The sequence below is a fragment of the Typopeltis vanoorti genome, chromosome 24 (assembly GCF_054136105.1).
Source record: "Typopeltis vanoorti isolate ZY-2024b chromosome 24, IOZ_Tvanoo_1.0, whole genome shotgun sequence".
Lineage (NCBI taxonomy): Eukaryota > Metazoa > Arthropoda > Arachnida > Uropygi > Thelyphonidae > Typopeltis > Typopeltis vanoorti.
The window spans coordinates 55,047,766-55,073,609 of NC_143572.1; the positions used below are offsets into that span (position 1 = coordinate 55,047,766).

A 25,844-nucleotide genomic window follows, 5' to 3' on the forward strand; every position below is an offset into this window, starting at 1 on the left:
AGATGGTGGATAAAAAGTGGTTGTGACTTAAGTTTTACACTATATACACTTTTCCATTACATTTATGCCGACTCCTGTTAAAAGACATTCATCGGTGAGTACAGAAAAAAAGTTGCGTGTAAACGTAAAATAGCTGTCATAAGCTATATGCATTTGTTTCTTACAAATTTTTATGTTTAAAGTCAGTAAACTGGGAGCAAACAGTTGCATCTTATTAGTATAGCATCATCCTCAACAAGTCGCTGCAGCATTGAATTTTAGTGTTAAACTTCATGGAAAGGCTATCTCTCGATAAACCTTAATTATATCCTAATTTTTTACTGATTCCAATGATACCCTTAAAAAAATACAAAAAATCCTTCTGATTGGTACTGAAATTCGGCCGTGTAATCATGTCATTACCAACTTTCTTCTTCCACAGAAAAGAAGTAAACTGCTGTCAGTGAAGGATTGTTTCATTTATTCTAGGAGTTATTTGATGATCGTCCTTATATTTTAATCGATTGCATCTTTGTATGCACCATTGGTAAACTATTTTAAAAAGTTGTTTAATAATTTAATAAAATAGATTCCTATAAACTAAGAACAGAAGGCAATCCCTGTTTCTTCTTTTTTTTTTTTTTGGAAATTGAATTAAGGTTGATATGAACAGTTTTTTTTTTTTTTTTAATGAGTGAAGAAATAAGAATAAAAATGCTTTTATTATTTAAATGATTTTTTCTGGATGTATTCTTCTTAATGTGTGATATTTAGGAAATAATTACATATAGCTTATAATTTATAATACATTATTATCATAATTAGACCTCCATGATGTTGACTTATTGAACATACCTTAAATTCATTTTCTGCCTTTCCATTTACCAGACTCTCAATGTACTTTCATCTCACAAATCACTCTTCATGCAGAAAATCTTTTCCCTCCTCTCCACTTCTTTCTCTTACAACTTTCAGGGGTATAATCTGAATGGCAGTTATGTGAATTTTCCAAAGTGAACAGCAGTACGCCACTGAAATCATGTAAAAAGGAAATGGCTAATGGACTACCAAGGTATTTTGTACAGCATATTCAGAAATAGTATATTGTACCATTTTTTTTATGAGTAAAAGCAGCATATCCTAACTCCATAAAAATCCTCTGTACTTATATGATGATAAATATCTCACACCACACTTCAACTATTGTGCCTAGATTTGATCGCCTAGGTTTTCATTACAATGTGGAAACATTGGAGAAGATCCAGAGATGAGTGACTAAGGCAGTATCAGGACTGGAATGTTGGTTATGGAGAGAAAGAGAAAGGTTAAAGGAATGTAAATCATAGAGTTTGGTGGATAGAATGAAAAGAGCTGCTATAATAAAGACATTAGTTATGGGATTTTATTGGATTAATCTACAGGGATTATAAAACAAAAATTAGAAAATGAGTGGGGAAGGATAAGAGATCATTCCTGAAAGTTATATGAGGAGCAGATTTTTTTTACAAGGATAATTGTGGGTGGATGGACCACACACACATTACCAGAATGTGTTGTGAATGTAGGGAGTGCTTAGGATTTTAATGGTCAATATGATTATTATCCTGTTAGTTGAGTGAACCTCCCATGATGGGTCTGCTGACTCCATGAAGGTTGGTATGATAACAGTATATATACTATAATGAGTTTGATTTAATTGAATCCATGTTTCCTGTAGTGTTTCATCTTATATGCAATGGTGTCTTAGTTAACATTGAACTATATCCATGCCTTGATATGAAGAATCTTAATATTTAGCTACATTAAACTGGTGTTTCTTTTCACCTCTATGCATATTGCCACTTTATTCAAATCCTTCTTAAAGAGTTTACAAAATCAATATTAGACATAGAAAAATTAATTCCCATCAATTTGACTATTATTAATATATAATAGTAATGTCTTATTGTATTATAACATATCATTATTACTGATATCTACATTATTCAGGACCTCCATGAGAATTATGAGATTCATCTGGAAAATGGTTATTCACAGATCACATAGAACAGGATAATATTGATTTTTATAATCAGCTACAAAACATATATAATAAAATAAATAAAAATTATTACATAATTTTAGCAGGAGACTTAAATGCAAGAATTGGAAACATGAAAATTAATAATAATATAGGAATACATGGAGAAAACACACTCTAAACAGAAATGGTAAAAAATTGATTGAGTTTGTAGTTTATAATAACCTAAAAATAATGAATTCCTTTTATAAACATAAAGACATACATAAATATACTTGGGCAGCAAGAGGATGGAAATCAATATTAGATTACTTCATATTAAATGAAAAGACATCAAAATTTTCACTAGATGTTAGAGTTCATAGAGAATATAAAATAAGCAGTGACCACTTCCTTGTTAAAATAAAATTAAGATTACTACCTAAATGGCTACAAGTAACAAGAACAGAAAGAAAAATTGAAACATTTGTTTATAAAACTAGACTATTGAATGACACAAATGTACAATGGCTATATGAACAAAGAATTAACCAATATCTAGATAAAATAAAACAAAATGACGAAATAGAATGGCTTAATATAAAAAACGATACTAAATGCAGCAGCAAATGAAAGCTTAGGAAAAACCAAAAAATTCAATACAAGAAAAAAACTGAAGATCTGGGATGATACAATCAAAGAAATAATCAAAAAGAAAAAAGAAGCCTATCACAAATGGTTAAGCAGTAAAAGATTAGAAGATGAAATAGAATATAAAAGAATAAGAGCCATAGCTAAAAGACAATCATGGAATAAATTTGTTTCTAATTTAGAACATGATTTATATAAAATAAGACCCAATGTATATAAGATTTTGAAACACCTAAATGCAGATACCAAAGAAAACATAAAATTAAACACTGAATTGAAATTAGAAGAATTTCTAAATTACTACACAGAACTGTGGACAGACAAATATTTTAAAAAAGACAACTGGCAAACAATTAACGAAAAGTAAATAACTGAAGAATTAGAAATCAGCCTGAAAGAAACAAGAAACGGAAAATCACCTGGAGAAGATAAGCTAGGTTCAGAACTATATAAATACGCAGGAACAAGATTCAAAGAAACACTCTTATTATTTTTAAATAAAATTTACTCAACTGGTATCCCCCCAATAGAATGGAAAAAAGCAATTGTGATTCCTATCTTTAAAAAAGATAATAGAGATGACCCTAAAAACTATAGAGGTATCAGTATACTAAATTCACGTTACAAAATATATAGCAGAATCTTAAATAACAAACTAATGAAATATTCCAAAAACTTTATTCTAGAGGTACAGAATGGATTTAGAAAAGGACGATCATGTATAGACCCAGCCTTTTGCCTAAAATTAATAATAGAGAAAAGAAGAGAATATAATTTAGAAACACATATTGCATTTATTGACTTTGAAAAAGCATTTGGCAAATTTAAAAGAAACATATTATTTAACATATTAAAAGAAAGACAAATACCAAATAATATCCTAAAAGCTATCACAAGTATATATGAAAATAATTAAATACAAATGAGATTAAATCACGAGCTATCATATACAAGAGAGATAAACCAAGGGGTCCGACAGGGATGTCCCCTCTCAGCAACTCTTTTTAATATCTACTTAAATGAAATAATAATAAAATGGAGTAAAAATTTACATCAAGGAATAAACTTTCACCTACAGTTAACTTAAACACTCTCCTCTTTGCAGATGACCAAATAATAATTACAAATTCTGAAGATAACTTACAGAAAGCTATTTTAAATCTAAATGAGATATCCAAAGATTATGGTATGATAATATCAACGGAAAAATCAAAAACTATGGCCTTGAAAGGACAAGATCCAGCAAGAACTAAAATAGTAATAGATAACAAGATCTTAGAACTGGTGAATTCATTTAACTACCTAGAATGTATGATCACATATGAAAAAGATATAAACGTAAAAATTGCAAAATATTTAAAAATAACAGGTGTAATTAACTCTATATTTAAACCAAACCTAGTTCAAAAACAAACCAGGCTAAAAGTATACAATACATTAACCTTACTGGTCTTACTGTATGGAAGCAAAATCTGGACAATAAAACAAAAAGACAAAGATTAACAACAGCAGAAATGAAGTTTATGAGAAAAACTGCAAAGTATACCCTATTTGATCACAAAAGAAACGAAGATATTATGAAAGAATTAAACCAAGAACCAGTAATAGAAATAATTAAAAAATATAAACATAAATGGATGCAGCACGTTCAAAGAATGAAAACAGAAAGATTACCAAAACAAGCCTTAAAGTACAAGCCATTAGGAAAAAGAAAACCAGGACGTCTTCTTAAACGATTCAACGATGACTTCTAAGGCCGGAACAGGCCATGCTAGGCCTAACTCCTTGATACGTATGATGATGATGATCATTATTACTGATATCTACATTATTCAGGACTTCCGTGAGAATTATGAGATTCATTGCTGGAAAATGATTATTCACAGATATTTTTTATTCATAACAATATGCATATTTATATAAATTAATCTTTATTTATGATTGTCAGCTGCATCACTAATAGTCTAGATTTCTATAAATACCTTTTTGATTTTCAAATTTTATTGGGAATTTTTTAAATCTTGATTGAATGCTGCCTTTCATCATCTTCATGTGAAATATTGAAATTATTATTGTTAAACCTCCTTGGAGTCAAAAGGCTCATCATCGGAGGTCACACAGTTCATCATACCACGCTTTAAACATGTTCAATGTCTGCTGTTGCCACATTCTCGGACAATGCATTCCAGTCGCTCACCACCCTCCATGCAAAAACCTGCTCCTTACCCCCTTGCTCACACTCTCCTTATACAGCCTGCAGGGACACCTCTTGTTCTCTCACTATCTTCACCTATTCTATGCAAAACCTCCCCACATTAATGTGGTAACAGCTTGTATGTCACAATCATATCATATCCCCTTTCCTCCTTCTCCTATCCACCAATTTCTGCAAATTGTATTTTTTTAATCTGTCTTCGTACTCAACATTCCAGAGACCAGAAACCGCCTTAGTCAATCATCTCTGAACTTTTTCCAATACGTCATCTTTTTTGGAAACCAGGTGACCCTGTGCACAGTAATCGATATGTGGCCTGATCAAAGCCTATACGAGGGAACCATAACAGTCCTTGTAAAATGATTTAATTTATTTAAAACTGCTTATTAGTTATACTGTCTTTGAAGAACATCTAGGAAGAGTTTCAAAATCATGACATCATTAATCTTGACAAATTTAAACTTGGCATTATTTTCAGTATTGGTAGTTCATCATCAAATTCTTGATGTGTACTCTCAAGGGTTGGATTTACCAGTTACTCTATGCACTACATGATAAGTTTGTTTTCTGAGTTTACACATTAATCTTATATCTCAAGACTCCAATATCGTCAAATCTTATATTCTAGTTTAAGGTATTTCTTATTGCATTAATTCCCTTTGGTTGGAAAGATCTAGGTTTGAATCCCATATAAGATTAAGGTCCTTTTATAAGGACTTTTTCAGCTGCAGGTGAGTTAGCCAGTCTTATATGGAGATGGAAGGGTTTCTTCCTTGCAGCCAGAAGACATGCAATTTACATACAAAATATACTGATGGCCTTTGTATCCTTAGTTGCTTCATCTGTAATCCCAGATGATTGCATCAATCCCTATGGATCTTAGTCTATTTTTGAATTTTTCCATCATTCTGGCATCAAATACCTATTTTGTGTCTTTCTCCTCTTCCATTCAGTTTAAGTAACCATACCACCATAAATTAGCTCTGCCTACATGTTTTTATCATCCTCATTTTTAATGACTGCTGTGTCCTAGATGGAGGAGAAGGATAGGATAGGTTGATGTCATCTGTTCAACTAATGTGTCTTAGAACTTGCATATCTGTTGTCTTTGATCAAGTGTTTTATCTCTAACCCAACTCTTAGATTGATAAGTTAAAATTGTTTCAGCACTATTTTTAATCCATTTTTAATTTGCCATCTTACACTGAAAATTCTTCCTAAATTGCTAATTTTTTTTTGATTTTAAAGGTTTCTCATTCAGGTTGCAGCTGATATTTTCATGTTGCTGCCTATTTTAATCGTCTGTTTCTTTGTATTGCTGAGTTTTATATTCAGTTTGTTAAAGTATTTACCAGTTTAGTTAAAGAATGCTCCTGTAGGCTGCTGCTGGATTGCATAAAGTAAAGAACTAAGTTGAATATCTCCAATTTGGATATCAGGTTTAATGCTGCTTTCCTTCATAATGTAATCCACATAGGTAATGAACAAGAGTAGAGATAGTGTGCACCCTTAGATCTGATTTACATCAAATCTTTCTGTACTTACTTCAGTTCTAGCTGCTGAACTTTGAAATATTGACTCTATATAATATCCTATTTACACCATATAACTGTAACCTTTTGAATAGCTTTTCTCTTGGCACTTTGTCATATTCCTTGACCTGATCTACAATTTTTTTTTTTTTAAATCAGCTCCATAGAAGTCCCAAGACCTATGACACAATAGTGCTATTTGTGGACATGTGGTTAAGTAGGAGAAAGGAATTTGTTGATGTGTTCCAAAGGAGGAGAAGGTCAGAAGTCAGTTTGATAAGGTAGAAGCATAGTATATGAAAGGAGGCCTGCAGTTGCTGATTCACGGAAATTTAACAGTGAACAGCACTCATTATATTTCATTTTTGGAGTCCATTACCATTTGAGATAAAAACTTAAAATTCTACATTTCAACCTTTACATTAAGTCATCTTCAGGAATATATATACATTTATGTATACACAACTACATTACAGCAGCTAAAACATACTATAGTAAACTGGATCATATTTTAATAAGCGATAGCAAAATTAGATAAAGAAAATGGTTACACCATGATACTGCTGGACTTTGCAAAGGCATTTGACAGATACTGCATGGAAAACTATTACATAAGTTGGAGAAAATGGGAATGGATATGCGGCTGGTGGTAGATAGGGGAAGACTGATAGATATCAGACGGTTGTGTGTGGTGGAGTGGAATAAAAGCAAATGGAGTGCACCGAAGCTCTGTTCTAATCCCAGATAATAATAGTGGTTAATATATAGATAATTAATCTATATATCAACCACTGCTAATTAATTTGTACATTAATAATATAACAGAAGATTTGAAGGGGGGGGGGTTGCTTATGTTCACTGATGTAAAACTGTAGAGGACAATAGTTGATAATGGTGATGTGAATACATTACAGGATGATTTCAATAAATTGGCTGTGTGACCAGAGGACAATGGTTGTCAACTTAATGTTGTAAAATGTAAGGTAATGCACTTCGGAATGAAAAGATTACGTACTTCATATCATACAGGGCATTGCGGGGTTCCACGATCAGATCTTTATGGACAAGACTACAGAAACACTTCTATGACTGCAACATAGCAATCCCAGAACATTTAAGCAATAAGAAATATAGTAACCGAAAGAGAACAAAATACAGGGAAAACAGAAGTAACAGCCCACGTTCCTGAACAAAAACATACCCTGCATATTGACAAAGCCGTAATAGTAGACATACAGCAAAACGAAACAATGCTTAGAATATAAGAAACAATTGCCATAAAATGTGACAAAAACTTCATAAATATTCACCGCCCCTATAATCTCCAAGAGTTGGAAGCTCCACAACATAAAAATTAGGTCAAGACTCCAACCAGTAGAAAACAGCATAGATACACCCAAGACAAAAAACATTAAGCTGACATGATAGCCTCCACTTTTCCCATGAACTTCAAAGACACACTCAGTTGAAATGGCTCACACCCTGTTACTTCCAACCCTAATCTTCATTCATTCATCACATTCCATTCTTCTCCTTTCCCCTAAAAATTTCTATCTTTCACCCTCTTCCCAAAGAATTCACAGTTTACCCTTGAAACCTGGGTTTTAAATTCACATACCTTTGTCTTATTGGCAACTCTCCCACATCTTCCTATCTCAACATTTCCATCATCCTCTTCCTTTCTGTCATACTTGAGCATTGGTATATAAATGTTTATCGCTGTATGCCTGATACTGCTCCAAAAGAAGACAACTATAAATCCTACAAAGGTATATCCAAAATTATTCCTTCCTTATATTCTTCATGTATCTATATCTTTTAAAACATCAATAATGCCCTAAAAAAATTGAGTAAGAAACTAATGACATCATAAAAGGAGTACTCCTAAAGAAAAATAGGCAAAATAGCCATAAAAACTAATATTAATTTTGAGGAGTAACATGGAAAATTTTCCAGAAATAATATCTAAAATTATTTATTTTCAATTATCACAACCTGTGAATAATGTTCAGGTGACTGTTAGGCTAACAAATAAAAGGAATGTTCATAATGCATTATTTATTTAAAACATACGGAACAACATGGCTCTTATGCCATCATGCAGCTTGTGTGTTTTAAATAATGCATTGTTAACAGGGCCGGCTGGAGGTTTTGCAGGGCCTTGGAAAAAAGTTATTAGTGGAGTCCCAAAATATTTGCGAAAAAGAATTTTTTTATCGAAAAATTGTATAATTTTATTAAACATAATTTACACACATTAAATACATACAGTTATATATAGTAAAATATTTCCCATATCAATACATCTCTGAAACATCAAAAATTCTATTATCAAATTTTCTTAGAAATTTGAAAGTGCAAGGCCCTTCTGAATGTGGACCTCAGTCTGAGGCCCAAAAACTGATGCCTGAGTCAGCCCTGATTGTTAATGTGCAAATCTGGTCGTCTTGGTTTCTTGGTGATGTGGAAGAAGTGGAGATGATTCGGAGGTGACCAAGATGGCAGCAGGTCTAAGGAATGAACCTTACGAGAACAGATTGAAGATTTGTGGATTACAGAAACTGATTGACAGGTAGAAAAGTGGTGATATGACTGAAACTTAAAAATTACTGAAATGTTTTTACAAGATTAATGTAGAGGAAATTTTTCAGAACAGGTCTGGTGGTGGGAGAACTAGGGCCATCCTTTGAAACTGAGCAAGAGTGTAGTTAGTTAGCAACGATGTTAGAACTAGATTTTTTGCTTGGAGAGTGGTAAATGAGTGGAATAAATAGCTAGTTTTGTGGGCCCTACTTCCTATTGGACTGAGATATTTCTTGATTGTATCCTGTATTTATAACCTTGACTCCTTCCCAAAGCATTTCTGTTGAATTCTCCTCACTATTCTCCAAAAAATCATTCAACTGAGTTGATGTTTCTTCTGTGAACCCACTAGGAATTACTCTGACATCTAGTCTAGTGGGATGTGCATGACTTTGAAGGTTTCGGAGTCTTAGTCTTACTTTGGCTCTTGGAGAGCCAGGATGTAATCAATCTGATGCCTTGACCTATCAATGTTAGATGTCTAAGTATAGGTCTGTTGTGGGTGTTTCTGGAAGCAAGTATTGGTAATAACTAATCTGTTAGCATGGGCAAATTCCACGGTCTTTCACCACAGGTGTTACGTTCACCTAGACCAAACATGTCATACTCAGGTCTAACTCTTATACTCTTTCCCACTTTGGCATTAAAGTCCCTTAAGATGTAAAGTACATCTCTCCTTGGCAACCAGTCCAGAATAATCTAAATTTTCTTAGAATTCATAAACTACCATGATTAACACATTGGTAGGATGAGCCTTAAGTATAATACAAAGTATTCTGTCATTAATGGGGTTATAATCAAGAAGAGTTCTTGCCTGAACTGTTTTCAGTATCACAGCTTCTGCATAATGCTTTGAGTCATTTCTTGACTCAAAGCATTATGCAGTTCCCCCAGATGAAATGGAGAAGTGACCTTCTCCATTTCATCTGGCATCCGTAATTCCTTGGACGTCAATTTTATACCTCTCCATCTCTTTACAGACAATATTAAGAGTACCCATCTGTAGACTCCGAACATTCCATGTGCCTATGTAAAATTCCCCTCTAAGATTAATCTTATATTTTCTGTAATCCTCATTCACAATATCACCGACTTTTGTTGGAGACTGTAGTATACTTCTCGAACAGGACCCTCTGCATAAGCCCTGAATGTGGTTCTGATTGCGACAACCAATTAAGCATGAGATGTATTAAAAGGCACAACCATATTAGCATTTTGGAGTGAAGTCACTGCAAGAAAAATAAAAAGTATTAGGGTTGCAGAGGTCCTTTCCACATATCTGGGAAGTTTGTTCCCCAGTTCATCCTACATTGGCCAGGTGGGTTGGGACTTCTGCCTACTAGGTGAGGCAGACTCCCACTGCATAAGACGAAATGAAATAGCAAAATAGGAAAGATTCACCCTAATCCTTGAATACTCTAGTTGCATTGGGGGGGGGGGAGAGCAAGAAGAAAAGAAAGGAGGAGAGGGACCAGTCTACAGATAATTTAGCATATGTATATTACATGAAGTAAAGCATTGTCCAACATCAAGTACCTAGGGTTTGCTCCTCCCGTTACTCACTAAAGTCAGCCCTTGAGGATTTCCATGGAGTAGCCCATAATAATAGTAGTAATAATAATAATAATATTATTATTATTCTAGCAGTGATTTATTTGTTAGCCTAACAGCCACTGATGATGAACTGTAACACTCAGGTTGAAATATCTCGAATATTTCAACTTTTACTTTAATTCTCATGCCTATATGTAATATTGTCTCAGTGAGAGTGGGATTATCTGCTAAGCAAAATAGATGTGGGAGGGTTTAGGTGGTGCACTATTCCAAATGCAAGAACAATATTCTAAGGTTGGTTGGATATGAGGCCTTATGAAATGTCAGGAGTTGAGCAGAAGGGAAGTATTGTTAAAAAAAAAATTATATATATATATATATTTTTTTTTGTAGGCTAAAGAGGCTCAGGGACAAGGTTTTTATGCCAGGATAGGCTCCATGTGAAAGTTAACCTAAGAAAAAGAAACTAGTCATTTTCTTTATTTACTTTCTGCAATCAATTCACTGATTAATTGTTGTAGTTCTTCTGCAGAGTTTCCTAAAAGAACAATATCATCAACGAATTGTGGGTGATTCACTTCTTTCCCATTTACCATAATTCCTCTTTTTCCAATCTAGGTTTTTAAAAATTTTTTCTAGGGTTGCTGTGAATAATTTAGGTGAAATGGCATCTCCCCATATAACTCCCTTTTTAATAGGAAATTTCATATTTGTTTCAGATTTTATAGCTGCAGTTGAGAATTATATATATGGCTAAGTACATCAATGTAAGTTTTTTTTTTTTTTTTTTCAATTCTGTGATTTTTAAGAGCTTCTAAATTAGCTAATGTTGAGATTGAATCAAATGCCTTTCTAAAATCAATAAATGCCAGACAATAAAGAGTTTTGGCATTCATTTGTCTTTTCAATGATTTGTCTTATTACATATATGTGATCAGTAGTGAGTGCTGTAATTTTATTTTAATCCTGCTTGTTCTAGAGGTTGGCAGAAATCTAATTTATCTTGTATTCCATTGCTAATGATTTTTGTAAAATTTTGTATATTGTTGAAAGGAGAGTGATAGTGTGGCAATTTTTAATATCGACCTAAGCCTTAGAATAATCGATTTCAAATAGGATTGTAGAATGTGAGAAGTTTGCATAGAGCCAAAGCATTTCAGTAACTTGTCCATGAACTAAATAGATATAAAATGGATATAATAGAAATACAAGGGATGAGATGGAAAGGGAAGGGTAATTTGAAGAAAGACAACCTTATACTACTTTATGACTAAAACAACTCATTTAAACATGAAAAACTTGTAACAGGTTTCATTATCAGTAAAAAAAAACCTGTGGACATCATGATTGAATTTGAAGCTTTTAATGAAAGAATAAGCAACCTAAGATTAGTATTATTTCCAAGCTTCCATGGAGTGCAGACTCATTGCAGGTGGCCACCACCACCCACTCCAACAGCATGTTTTGTGCATTCACAACCTGCCGTTAAAAAAATCTTCTTTTCATTTCCTTACTCACACGACCTTCGTACAGTTTCCAGGAATGACCTCTCTTTCTGGTATCACCCACTTCCTAGGCAACAGTTTTCCTGTATCTGTTCTGATAGGCTGCACTTACCAACTTATACATTTCAATCGTATCATTCATCCATCCTCCTATCTACCAAGCTCTGAAGACCACATTCCCTTAATCTGTCCTCATACTCACTATTCCAGAATCCTGAGGCAGTCTTGGTTATTTGCATCCTCTGTACATGTCAACATTCTTCACATTGTAGCAACAATTTTCTGGGTAACCCTTACAACTTTTGAGTGGGTCCCCTTAACTTTATTTCCCTATCCACCAAGATCTCTGAATCTCGCTTGCCTCTACAATCTCCTGAAGTAACTTCCTCTGATATGATAAACCTCATTCCATTTTCTCTGGCTAAAGTGCATAACTTTAGACTTTTTCTTCTCTCCTGTAGTCCTAAATGGACCATTGGGTCACTCATGGCTAGTAGGTGATATTCTTTGTTAGCCTCCTCCAGTCATCACGGTCTCTTGTTCTTGATGTCAGTTGAGAAAGGGAGGAATTTGTCCATGTTATCAGTCCATTTTAATCGAGATCGGCCCCTAACCCTTGATCCCGGAAAATGATTCCTTCTAGTGCTTGCTTTGGAATGCCATTAGCCCTCTCCACATGTCCGAACCATTTCATCTGTCCTCTTCTGATGATTGTCAGAATATTTTCCCTTTTTCTCCCGTCTATTGAATCAGTTTTCGGATATTTTCATTGGTTTCGTGAGCGGTATAGCGAATTCTGAAAAGTCTTCTGTAAGTTTTCATTTCAAAAGTCTACTCTCATCTTCCCTCAATAAAGTCTAGGCCCCATAACCATACAAGAGGATAAAATTCACCAAGGTGTCAATTAGTCTTAGTCTGGTTGTGATTGCTATTCTGTTATCTCCCCACAATGGTTTTAACTTCTGTAGGGCCATGGTTGCCTTAGCAATTCGGTATTTAATGTCGGTTTTTGAGCAACCATCTTGACTCAACGTGCTTCCTAGATAAGTGAACTTCTTTACATTCTCAATTTGTTTATTGCCAATTTGTATCTTTAAGAATTCAATGTTTGATTTTGAGGTTATCATTGTTTTTGTTTTTTGTAGGTTTATGTATAATCCATATTTTTTTGATGTTCCAAAAATGCGGCTGGTTATCTCTTGTAATTCTTCTTCACTTTCTGCCAGGAGATCGATATCGTCTGCAAAATGTAAGTTATTTATTCTTAGTCTGCCAACTGCTATTCCGGTGTCATATTCATGAAGAGCTTCATCTATGACATATTCCAGAAAACAATTAAAAAGAAGAGGGGACAAGATGCATCCCTGTCTTACCCTCCCCGTTCTGCCCAGAACAGTTCACTGCTGTAATTTTTAATTTCAATTATCATATCAGATGAGGAATAAAGAGATTTAATAATCCTAATGATTTTGTTGTCAATACCATAATGTTCTAAAATTTTCCATAATGTCTCGAGCCATATTGAGTCAAACTTTGCACTTAGCAAAAGTGAAATGATATCCCCATTCTTCAGTCCAAAGCATCAACCTATTATTTGTAGAATTCCAAATCATCATCGCTACCCATGAGGTCTAATGCTCTTTCACCATTCTTTGTCATTTCTCTCTGCCCATTGCTAGGTGACTTAAATCCCAAAGTCACCTAGCAATGGGCAGAGTCGCCTAAATCCTAAAGTCACCATTCCACATCATCAACCACTCTCATCTTGGCCATCCTCTTCCGTTTATACCATCCATTCAGGGTCGTTGCCAGATTAGATCACACCCTGAGGCAAACAAAAAAAAAATATCCCCCTGATGGATTACAAGACAAAAATATAAGACAATCTCCAATTGCTATTCTGTTTTCATTACAAGAGAACCATTAATGCAAAACAATTACACAATAATATTAATTAAATGTTTTCTCTACGGGGATGTCGCACAATAAAACTATTTATAAGCTGTTCTAAATTTAAATTATGAGCTCTGTCGATATGGTTGCTAGACCAACCAATCTTTCTTGAGTAATTGCTGTTCACAAATGATTTTTAATCAGTTTAAACTTGGAAAAACTCCTTTCCTCACTTACTATGCTTACAGGAATTGTTTGCATAGTGATGGCGTCTACTGCAATATGGCTGAAGGAGCGTCCTTATTAAGCCGCAGCCGTGAGGCAACTGCCTCTATGCTACACCCTGTCGACGGTACTACATCCATTATTCCAAACATCAAAATAGATTTTGACCTTTCTACTGTTATCATCATGCATATATTTCCAAAGAGCTTGCTTCCTTTGAATAATGGTACAAGATAACTTTTATTAATGTCTGAACACCCACAGAAGCTGTAGAAGAGGAAATAAAATCTGAATTCTATGAAAAAATTGGACTAATCTAAGAAATTACACAGAAAGATATAATTATCCTATTAGGAGATTTCAGTGCAAAAATTGGAATGGAAGAAGTGGTGGTGGGCAGTAGATGGCATTGGTGTAGATAATGAAGTTGGTGGATGGGGTTGAGTGGTGGAGATGGAGAGTTGTAGAGTAGGTGCCCTTCCTCGATGAGTCTTGGACTCCATGGAGGTGTATAATAATAATACAAAAAATTTATTAGAAAGTGAAGCCTTTATGAAAAAACAAATATTAATGAGAAAGATTGGTTAATTTGACTGCACCTAGAAATTTAATGATAAATAGCACTATATTTATGAGGAAGGATATATATATATATATAAACAGACATGGAAATTTTCTGATGTATATACATTTAACTAAATAAACTATATTGTAATCCATAAGACGTGAATCGCATTCAGAATTGGAGGAGCTGAGTGTGTTGTGAATATTTTCTAATTGATGCGATTCTTGAGGTCAAAATAAACAGTAAATATTTTTCAGCACATCTGAATTAATTGAAATACAATGTTTTAATATACTAGATAAAACAGGAGAGAACAAAATATGAAATTGAATTAAAAACAAAAATTGAAAAATGAGCAGCTGAAGGAAGAGAATGAAAATATTGAACGCATCTGGAACCATCTTGATGATAGCTGCAGAAAACTCAGTTGAAATTCAGAGTAAAATATAGCAAAAAAAAAAAAAGTTAACGAAGAATGTGAACTGAAAAAAATAAGTAAAAGTAATTGGCTCAATAACCCATCTGATATTCATACTGTCAAATACAAAGAGAGCAGCAAGAAAGCTAATGAATTAATCAGACGATGGAAAATTTTTATACAAACAGATTGAAGAAATCTAGAAACAATTTATGTTAAATAACTCAATAAAACTATGAAATTAGAAAAAAATGGGTCCATGTATGAAAAGTAGTAATGGACAAACACTAACTACTAGGGATGAAATGCAAACAGGTGAGAAAGAGTGTGTGTGCATACTTTAACAAGCTCCTAAACTGCAATTAACCTGCTGAGACTGTTGAATAGAAAACTACAGGATGGCCTATAAGTTACAAAGGGATTTAAAATGTGAATAACTTTTTGATTATTAATTTTTTTTTTTTTTCAGATATTCTAAGAAACATTTGGGAAATTATTATTATTATTATTACTCATTACCTCCAGGGAGTCCAAAGACTCATCGAGGGAGGGCATCCGCTTTGTCCTCCTTTATCATCCACACCGCTGACCACCACTAGTACTTTCACAGACAATCACAAACACCCATGCCCAATGTGGGATTCAAACCCATAGCCTTTTGGCTGGAGGGCAGATACACTAACCACTCGGCCAACCAGGCTGGCAATTAATTATGGAAAAGTTCATAAACCAACAACAAACCAAAATCTTGCAATTTTATTTTGAAAATTGGCATATTTTTGGTGAGCGAATAATTTTGTGAAGATTTGCAATTAATTGGCTATTATGTTCTCCAGATCTGATGGCTTCTGACATCATCCTGTGAGGTTACCTGAAGGAAAAGGTGTATGTGAACAAAGCCCCACACAATCCAAGCTGAAGGAGAACATTTGTGCAGAAATTAGGGCACTCCAGTCAGCAACATTAACAGCTATCATGGAACATGCCATAGAAAGGGCCTGTCTTTGTGAAGCTGAAAATGGAAGTCATTTAAGTGATGTGGTTTTTCATCTCCAAGAAGAAAATTAATGAATAAAAAAACTATTAAATATAAACCATTTGTAACTTATGGGCCACCTTGTATCATTTTCTATTTGGCCTTCACAAGCTGAAGTGGAAAAGAGTATGAAGCATCTCAGTAACAACGAAACACTAGGTAATGATGGAATAGTAACCATATTATTAAAATATGGTGGTAGCGAATTAACTACAGAAATACATCAACTGATAAATTTAATATGGGAAAACGAAGAAATACTTTCTGAATATAAAAAATCACTAATCATACTATATAAAAAGGGAAACAGAAATGAATGTGAAAATTATATAGGGTTATCACTTCTGTTTGCACACTACAAAATTTTATCTAATAAGCTAAAAAGAATCTTATATGCTGAAGAAAGCAAGGTGAATATCAAGCAGGATTCTGAAGAAATAGGCCCAGAGTTCACCAGATTTCTATGCTAAGACAAATATTTTGTCTGTGAATATAGCGGTGTAGCTAGAGCTTTTGCTGCCCTTGGCGGTCCCTGAGTTTGCCGCCCCTCACACTAAAAATACTCCAAAAAGTCAAAATGATGTATAGGGAAATAAATTAAAACACTATGTTTATTTTTGAAGTAAAACTTTATTTTCAACATTCTAAAATGTTATTTTTGTTGCTTTTCTGTTAGCAAAATCATCGATGACATTGGCGAAGTCTATTTCATAGTAACTTAGGTAATTCTTAATCAATTTTATTTAGAAAAACTCCTCTCACAACTAGCAACTCTCCCACTTTTTGTGAGGAAAATTCGCAGTAGTATTAAAATATTTGGAACTGAGTTCTCGAGACTGTATTTTTTTTACAAAAGTTCAAAAAGGTTCAAAGTGCCGCCTGGGGCAGACTGCCCGCTTTGCACCCCCCTAGCTACGCCACTGTGTGAATAGCATTCATAGACAAGACCTTTGAGGAATACTAAATGAACTTGGAATACCGCATGAGATAATAAATTTAATCAAAATATGCACCACTGACACTGTAAAAGATAATAACTCAAGAAGAATAGTAATATTAGGAGAAAATGCTGACGACATTCAAATAACATTTAGAAAACACAGAACTTCTGCTGAAAAACTATGATTACAAATCAACCTGGATAGAATCAAATATTTAAAAGTATAACCAAGGGGAAAATTACCATTTTTTACAACCTAAAATTTAAAAATGTCACTTTCTTCAAATATTTTCAATATGAATTTCAATATTATGATAATAAAACTAGTAGAGAAATACAAGTTAGAATACATGCCTCCTGTTGATCTTATTATTCATTACATCATTTATTATCTTGCTCTTATCTTCCAAAAATTCTCTCAAGCAGAATTAAATAGAAATATACAGGACAATTATTACCTATTTTATTTGGAGCAGAAACCTGGAGTATGACAGACCGAGATATAAATGCTTGCAGATCTTTGAAAATAAAATCCTTAGAATGTCTTTGAACCTGTAACAACACAACAGGCAAATTGAGAAGTCATATTCAAGAACTATGTGAACTTTATAGATCCTTACTACTAACTGATGAAATCAGAGTAATAAGATTTCAGATGGCTTGGACATTAGAAAGAATGGGTAAAGAGAGTGAGAATGGCTGATTATGCATTCAGTATGAGGCCTAATAAAAAGTGATCTAGAGGAACACCACAACAATGATAGGAGGATAATATCCAAAAAGACAGCAGAAATGGAAATCCTGGACTGGACTGAAAGAGTTCAAGTCAGAAGAGTGGAAAAAGTTGTAATTGCAACAAAGACCTTAGAGGTTCCAGTAAGCTAGAGAAGAGGATTATTTAAAAAACTCTGTTTTAAGATCTTTCATAGCAATGACAGATGATGTTACAACAGAAAAATAAGTCGTCTCCTTAAGGACTCTGAAAAAAGTTATATCTCGGCTCAAAGAAATTACCAAAAAGCTTAAATCTTTGTCAGATCACCCCAGATATATGGGTGGTCTGTCAAAAGTTCACAAAGTTCCCTAAAGTTCACAAACCTATTACCTCCCTTTGTCCAATAGTATATAGACAGCCTCACCTATAGACTGGCCAAACATTTATCCAGACCACTGTCAATCCTCCCCGCCCCTCTTAGGTAACTCTCCCTCATCTATTAAAAACAATGCTAAAAAAAATTACTCTTGACAGATTCTGACATCATGGTCAGTTTTGATATTATTTCACTATTCACTAATACTTTGACCAAAAATTGAGCTGAACCTCAGTGCACAACCAACTAGAGGCAAGTACCACCACTTCACCAAGCCCCCACAGCAAAGTGGAAGACAAGCCTGTTGGTGTGCATGGGCCTACATGTTCTTGTCAGAGATCATGGCAAAAGCTGAGGAGAGTAAATGCTGTTTCTGATATGGGATTGCTATGGTATTAAAGTTAAATTCATCATAAGTGAACTCTCGCTAGATGCATAATCAGTTACTAAATTAGAGCCAAAAGGTTTCAATATGGCATAAATAGATATTAAAATGGAGAATATTATGGAACTCTCCATATTTTATAGTGTTAGATCTGAAATAGGCGACTTCAAATTTTACATGATGTCACCATTCCAGAATCTAACAATTAACAAAAAACATACATGCATACTTATCTTTTAGCGCAGTGTAACTATGTTTTTTTTGTAACAACATCTTGCATGATTTTGTATGAAAGGGGCAAAATAAGAGAGAAATTATTAGTGAAATATTGTAAATGAAAGAATGCGTATTATTCAGCAACATAGGGCAAAGATCGTCCTAATACTGTAAAAGCATCGTAAGCACCTGCGGGCATCACATCTAAGAAGGCATCATGATGCATACGTTCCCGGAAACAAGAGGTCCCGTATGTTGATCGGTGAAGTCACCCAGCTGGAGACCAATGGGTGAGACGATAAGAGAAATTCAAACTCGGAAAGGTGGCGCTCTAGGAGAGCAAATAAAACCTGCGACACAGAAGTAAATCATCCCTGTTTTTTCTTGTTCCTGGATTTCTCTTCGTGTGTACTCCAAGAGTTCTTTGCAGTTCAGCTCTCAATTTTGAGAGCTGACTTACGATAGGATCCAGCATGACACCGCAGTAGATTTCGGCAAGATTAACTGCAGGCCGCGATGAGAAGATCATCGACGTAAAACCTTAGCAGAAAGATAGCGCCCAGCCCAGGCGAACACGTGTAACCCACGTGGCGATAAGATCGAGACAACCAGAATCGAAACAAAGAAGGAAGGATGGAAGAAAACCGATAAAGAATAGATAAGTACTCTCACTTGTTCTAGCCCCTTTTGAGAATTGACTAACAGTGTTAAGAGAATGCAACCTAAAATTTGTAATGAAAGAAAGAGTGAAGAATTAAGATCTATGTAAATGACTATGTTTTTGAAGTGAACTTTAAACTTTCAGTTAGATAGAGATTCTGTCGTATTTAATCTGATAGAGATTATAAAATGTGCTAAAATGCTTTAATGTCCAAATGAGCTGTAATTATGAATGTATTATATTGTATTATATTATATTATATGTTGAGTTAATGAATTTGCTAATATTTTGAAGTCAATGCATAATTGTTTTTAAGAGTGAGAGAGTGAATGAATGGTAGAAGTTTAACATTAGATTTGATAAACCATTTTAACTTGTATGGCATTATTTATTGAGTTTAATAAATGTTTTGATTCCTTACTTACATGTGTTTCTGATCATGATGACTGACCCTGACCCTTCATAAAACATGAACCTGAGATCGTGTGTGTGTGTGTGTGTGTGCGGGAATACCCCAATTGAAAGTAGTAGGGCACGACTGCTAATAAAATAAAATAAGCCAGAGAACCCAAGTTTCTAAGAATTTAATTTACTTTGTTAGTGGCACCTGATATTCTATGATTACCCTAAAGGCTGAGTTTATCTCTAACCTTAAGGCCCAGGCTGGTGCAGATAAAAAATAAATTTGCCTGAGTGACCAGGATAACTCATAGAATTCAAGGAACGGGTAATTTCTGGTGGCTCTTAAGTTAAGTTACGTAAGAAAAGGCATAAGAGAAGCGAGACATAAGGTTAAGATTAATATTAATGAAGATCACATAACAATGGTGCAACCTACTTAACAAAGAGGTACATGCGATAGAACTTGATATAGCGACTGAAATAAGAAAGGATAAAATTAAATAAATTGCCTCGATATATCAATATCAGAGATATACGATCGCAACAATATACGATCGCAACATAATATAGGAAGAAACTTAAAAAAAAAAAGTTTTTTGAACTTTACCAGATAGCTTATGAGAATATAATCTTCTGCATTGCAATTGCCTTGATTTGCAATACTTAAAACGTAAGCTCTGATCAGGGAAGCCTAATTTACGTACTAATAAAAGATAACCATAAGGGTTCCATGTCATAACTTGTCTTTTAAGTAGTGCAAACCAAGGCAACTCCATTGCCAAAGATTATTTCTTTGGCACTGGTAAATTTTCTGGTAAATTTCAGAACTTTGTTTCTTTCTTCATTTACAGCCTACTTTCCACATTACGTTATACTACACTACACTACTAGTAAATTTCCATTTGCGTTCTGTATTACAGCTGGCCTGGTTGGCTGAGTGGTTAGTATACCTGCTCTCTAACCAACAGGCTTTGAATTTTGCCATGTGCATGGATGTGTGCGTGTGATTATCTTTAGGTAGGAGATGAATTTCATTGGCTGGTGTGTGAGACCACTTCTCTGCTTATTGGAGGCCTGAAGTGGCTTGAAAAAGTTTCATGTTTGGTCTCTAGAGCAGAATGTGGTGATGTTTATGTCCACAAACTACACAGTTACAGCAGCCTTATGACACATTGCATTATTTTGCTGAAAGAGACAGTGTTCATTTCTGTAGAAACACCACACTGAACTTCGAGAGGCAGTGTCCAGAATGTTCAGATGCCTCTCGAAGTTCAGTGTTCATACCACAAACAGAGGTCTGAGGCCAACCAGGAAAAACAGAACCATATCATCACACCGCCACCTCCAAATTTTATAGTTGTGGTTACACATTCTGGCAAGAGACGCTCACTGGGCATCTGCTACACCCCACACCCATCAGTTTGCTCGGTAGAGGGCGTAGCATGATTCATCACTCCATAGAAGAGATTTCCACTTCCACTGTACACACTCTTTGTACCACTGAAGACGATGCTCCATGTTCTTTCAGGTAATGTGAAGCTTGCATATTGCAGTTCTACCATGGAAACCCATGTTGTGAGCCTGACTTGTGAATGTTTTTGTGCAGATTCATGTTCCAGTCAATGTCCAGAACTCTGCATTGAATGTGTCAGCTGATGAATGGTGGTTTTTGCATATTACTCTTTGTGGCACCTTAGTCATGTTTGGTAAGTGTGGTACAGGTCCACTGCAGGTAGCAGTTGCAGTTGACTCCCTGTGCTTCCGTCCCGGTATGGTATCACTGATTGTTAACCTGGGATGGCACAATTTGTCAACAATTTGCTGAACAGATAGGTCTGCAACATGGCATCAATGGCAAAGTTCCCTTCTCGCAGTCATTTTGTCCAGACACAGTTGACTGGGATGTGTCATATTTCTTCAATTTATACCAGCTACAAAAACATGACTCATTACATTATACGATGCACCTTACCCAGAAGGGTGTCTGTTGACTTCCTTCTAAGCAGTGTCTGTAGGATCAGCTAGACTTGCATCACTTGCAGGCGCAAACTTGACTTGTTTGTCTGTTTGCTTACTTGGGAAATGGAGTAAAACCAGGTTTAAAATTGCTTGGTATTTTTAACATTTATTATACCCAAGGTAAAAATACTTTCTACATTTATATCTCCTCCTGAGATTTTTCTTTAATAAGGTTAAAACACCTTATGGTGACTTGTTCTGGTAAAATACTTATAAGCTCTGTATTACTAAAATCTTGGTATTTCTAGCCTGGCTCCCACTGATGAGACCTCAATAAAGGTCGAAACCGGTCTGGGTAGTGGGCCCCCTCCTTGCCTTTAATACAAAACATCATACATCCCCTTCTTGGAGATGTGTTTTGGCATTAAGGGTAAATATTAAGATTAGTGATCAGAGCTTATGCCACCTTTACCACGAGTTGCCTTAGTCTTGCACTACCTGTAGGATCAGCTAGACTTGCATCACTTGCAGGTGCAAACTTGACTTGTTTGTCTGTTTGTTTACTTGGGAAATGGAGTAAAACCAGGTTTAAAATTGCTTGGTATTTTTAACATATATACATACACATATATATGAAATGGTATACTGGTACACAGTTGCCTAAGAGTATATAAATACATGATTGATTTTTGCTGCTCTGTTTAATGTAGTAATTCAGTCCAATAATATTATCAAATGTTAAACAATTTCAGGGCTTCGTCTTGATGACTGATTTATCTTATTCACCAAGATGCTTAAATAACACTGTCTCTAAGGTCCTGCAGGAACACTTATTAGTTAAACATCATGTGATAGTCTTACAATTGGATGCATTATTTTGATAAAGTAGTAGCTTATTAGATAGGTAAGAATTTTCAGTGATATATATATATATATAGCATGTTATTTTAATTAGTACGAGGGTTCCTTGAAAAGTTTGCTAAAAAAATAAGTTTTTTTTTTGGAAAAAATCACCTTTATTTCTCAACATAGTCTCCTTTGAGGTCTACACATTTGGTCCAACGAGTTTCCAATTTTTTCATCCCATCTAAAAAGTAGGGTTTGTCAAATTGTGCAAAATAGTCATTGACAGCCTTGATGACTGTTTAATGTAGTAATTCAGTACAATAATATTATCAAATGTTAAACAATTTCAGGGCTTCGTCTTGATGACTGATTTATCTTATTCACCAAGATGCTTAAATAACACTGTCTCTAAGGTCCTGCAGGAACACTTATTAGTTAAACATCATGTGATAGTCTTACAATTGGATGCATTATTTTGATAAAGTAGTAGCTTATTAGATAGGTAAGAATTTTCAGTGATATATATATATATATATATATATATATATAGCATGTTATTTTAATTAGTACGAGGGTTGCTTGAAAAGTTTGCTAAAAAAATAAGTTTTTTTTTTGGAAAAAATCACCTTTATTTCTCAACATAGTCTCCTTTGAGGTCTACACATTTGGTCCAACGAGTTTCCAATTTTTTCATCCCATCTAAAAAGTAGGATTTGTCAAATTGTGCAAAATAGTCATTGACAGCCTTGATGACATTCTCGTTTGAAGAAATTTTTTCCCACTGAGCCAAATTTTTAAGTTTGGGAACAAGAAGAAGTCACACGGGGCCAAGTCTGGATAATACGGTGGATGTGGAACAAATTCATGCAATTTTGCCATTGCGACAGCCGATGTGTGGGATGGTGCATTGTCTTGATGAAAGAGCACTTATTTGTGCAGCAATTTGATCTTTTTTCTTTAGTTCTTCTTTTAAATGGTCCAACAATGATGCATAATACACTCCTGTTATTGTCTTACTCTTTTCCAAATAGTCTATCATGATAATTCCTTGGGAATCCCAAAAAACAGCGGCCATCACTTTCCCAGCTGACAAATTGTGTCGCTGTCTATTGGAAATTTACCAAACTTTTCAAACATCCCTCATACTACTACTTAGTCATCTCCATGGAGTTTGAAGACTCATTTCTCAAGGCACACATTAACCATTATTCACATAATACCTCTCATACTTGAATTCATTCACTGGCAAAGCACTCGTGGCTGACTGACAAACCATTCTTCATTCATCCATTTCTCATACCCTTGATAATCACACTCCTACACAATTTTCAGGAGTGATTTCTTGATCTCTTTTCTTGTCAGCTACTCTATCTCCATTCATCAATTTTATATTTATCCCACTTGCTCCAGTTTATATAACATGATTCATGTTGTATTCTTTCATCCTTAGCATAAGTTCAGCAGTATCATTATCCAGCTGTTTCCTTTATCCAACTCAAATGCCAGTTTATTATAAAAAGTGAGTAAATCACTAAGGCAGGGAAAAATCTTTCATGAAACCATACTACTTACTACTGTCATGAAGTATTATATTCCTGTCTACCCTTTCCTGAATTCTGCATTTGACCAACTCTTTGTTGAACTGGTTGATGTCCCAGCCAGCTTTTTTTTTAAATGTTGAGCCCATACATGAAAGGTTGATTAATCAACCTTTAGTGTGTTGTTAGTACTGTGTATAAGTAGTGGGGTAGGAAAGGAGAATCTTGTTTATGTTTGATTTAAAAACCTGTATATTGTTATTTTTTGGGAAACACATAAGGAGGAAGACTGAAGTTTCATCATTTTACATTTAGGTTTAAGATGAGAATACTGTTTAGTCAGCTGACAATTTGAGACTTACCTACTAATTGGGCACACCACAAGAAGGTGAGGATTGGATGTTAGGTCAAAAGCCCTGATTGGCTGTCCACATTCCTTGCATAGCTATGTGGAGGTCTCCTCCCAGTTTTCTAGGTTTGGCACTTAAATGATCCTATTATTATTATATCTATAATATAATTGTTTAATTTAATGTAGCATTTGTTATTATTCTTATTTGTGTTTCAAATAAGAATAATAACAATTAATTCATTGATGCACTTTTGAAATACTTGCAAGATTATCTAATGGCACAGTGCATTCACCAAAACAGACCAGGATATTTCACCTGTCTGAATGCTTTGTTTACGGAATAGTGAAACAACTTAAACATTATACCCTCCAACCCAAAAAAAGTCATCTCATGAAGCTAAGTCGTAACATGCATACTTGGAATTCTTCACATGATGGATCTAAACTTTTTTTGAGACAGAGTAAGAGGGTTTGACCTTTATTGAGGTATCATCAGTAGAGGCCAGACCTAGAAGAGATACTGAGGTTGGAGTAATGCAGCAGTCATATCTCTCATATACATGTAGTGAAAGTAGTTCAACAATTTATCTCTAATTCAGAGTACCTTAATAATGTGTTACACCTTTTCACTACTTGTATATGGGAGGTATATGACCTCTGTATTACTCCAACCTTAGCATCTCTTCTGAGTCTGGGTAGTGATCCTTCCCATAATGCATAGCATTTTAGATACCCAGAAGGATGTGTGCTTTGCATTATGGGAGACTAAGGCAATTCATATGGAGTCATTAGCCTTTATATACAAGTATTCTAGTCGTGAAGATGCTTCACACACACAAACTATGTTTGCTTAAACTTGAATATAGGATTAAACAAGAATATAATTTCTTGGCATGTTTAATTTAATGTATAAACAAGTGGAAAAACTTTTGTATTTCTTTCCTCTTAATTTATTCTGCTGTCAGTGAGAAATGATACAATATTTCTATACATTTCTTGTATGGAATAGTGGTACTTAGTGGAACTCCAGTACATTTAATTTTTGCTGGCTCTTAGGAATCAAAAACCATTGACTGAAGTCAGTTCTGAGTGTCTTTTTAAGCTGTAAACTCATATATAAACAACAAATTACATGATAACCATAGTAATTAACTTTAATGAAATCAAAGTATAGATATTTTGAAGAAGTATCACCTTATTCCCACATATTTTACTATCAACAAAATTTCTCATCTGTTGCCATCTACAAAAGACAAACTGTCACCTCTATCATTAGCTAGTGTATACCAGATACCTTGT

General features: G+C 34.4%; 1 protein-coding gene and 1 long non-coding RNA gene across 8 annotated transcripts in view; both read left to right on the top strand.

The window, feature by feature from the left end:
- The first annotated feature begins 4 nt into the window (after positions 1 to 4).
- On the top strand, positions 5 to 22,708 carry LOC150093228 (uncharacterized). The gene is made up of 3 exons (XR_016550402.1): positions 5 to 94; positions 11,233 to 11,280; positions 22,562 to 22,708. It is a non-coding gene; the product is annotated as an uncharacterized LOC150093228 (long non-coding RNA).
- Positions 22,709 to 23,010: 302 nt separating this feature from the next.
- The window catches only part of LOC150093229 (uncharacterized), a 307,481-nt gene continuing 304,647 nt past the window's right edge, over positions 23,011 to 25,844 (top strand). For 6 of the 7 annotated variants that reach the window (XM_090413528.1, XM_090413534.1, XM_090413529.1 and 3 more), the window contains exon 1: positions 24,517 to 24,668. In XM_090413528.1, the coding sequence (XP_090269654.1) occupies positions 24,641 to 24,668 (28 nt within the window). In that variant the 5' untranslated portion in view covers positions 24,517 to 24,640. Of the gene's footprint in view, positions 23,158 to 24,516; positions 24,669 to 25,844 lie in introns of those variants that run through there. The other variant, XM_090413531.1, reaches the window with a different exon arrangement.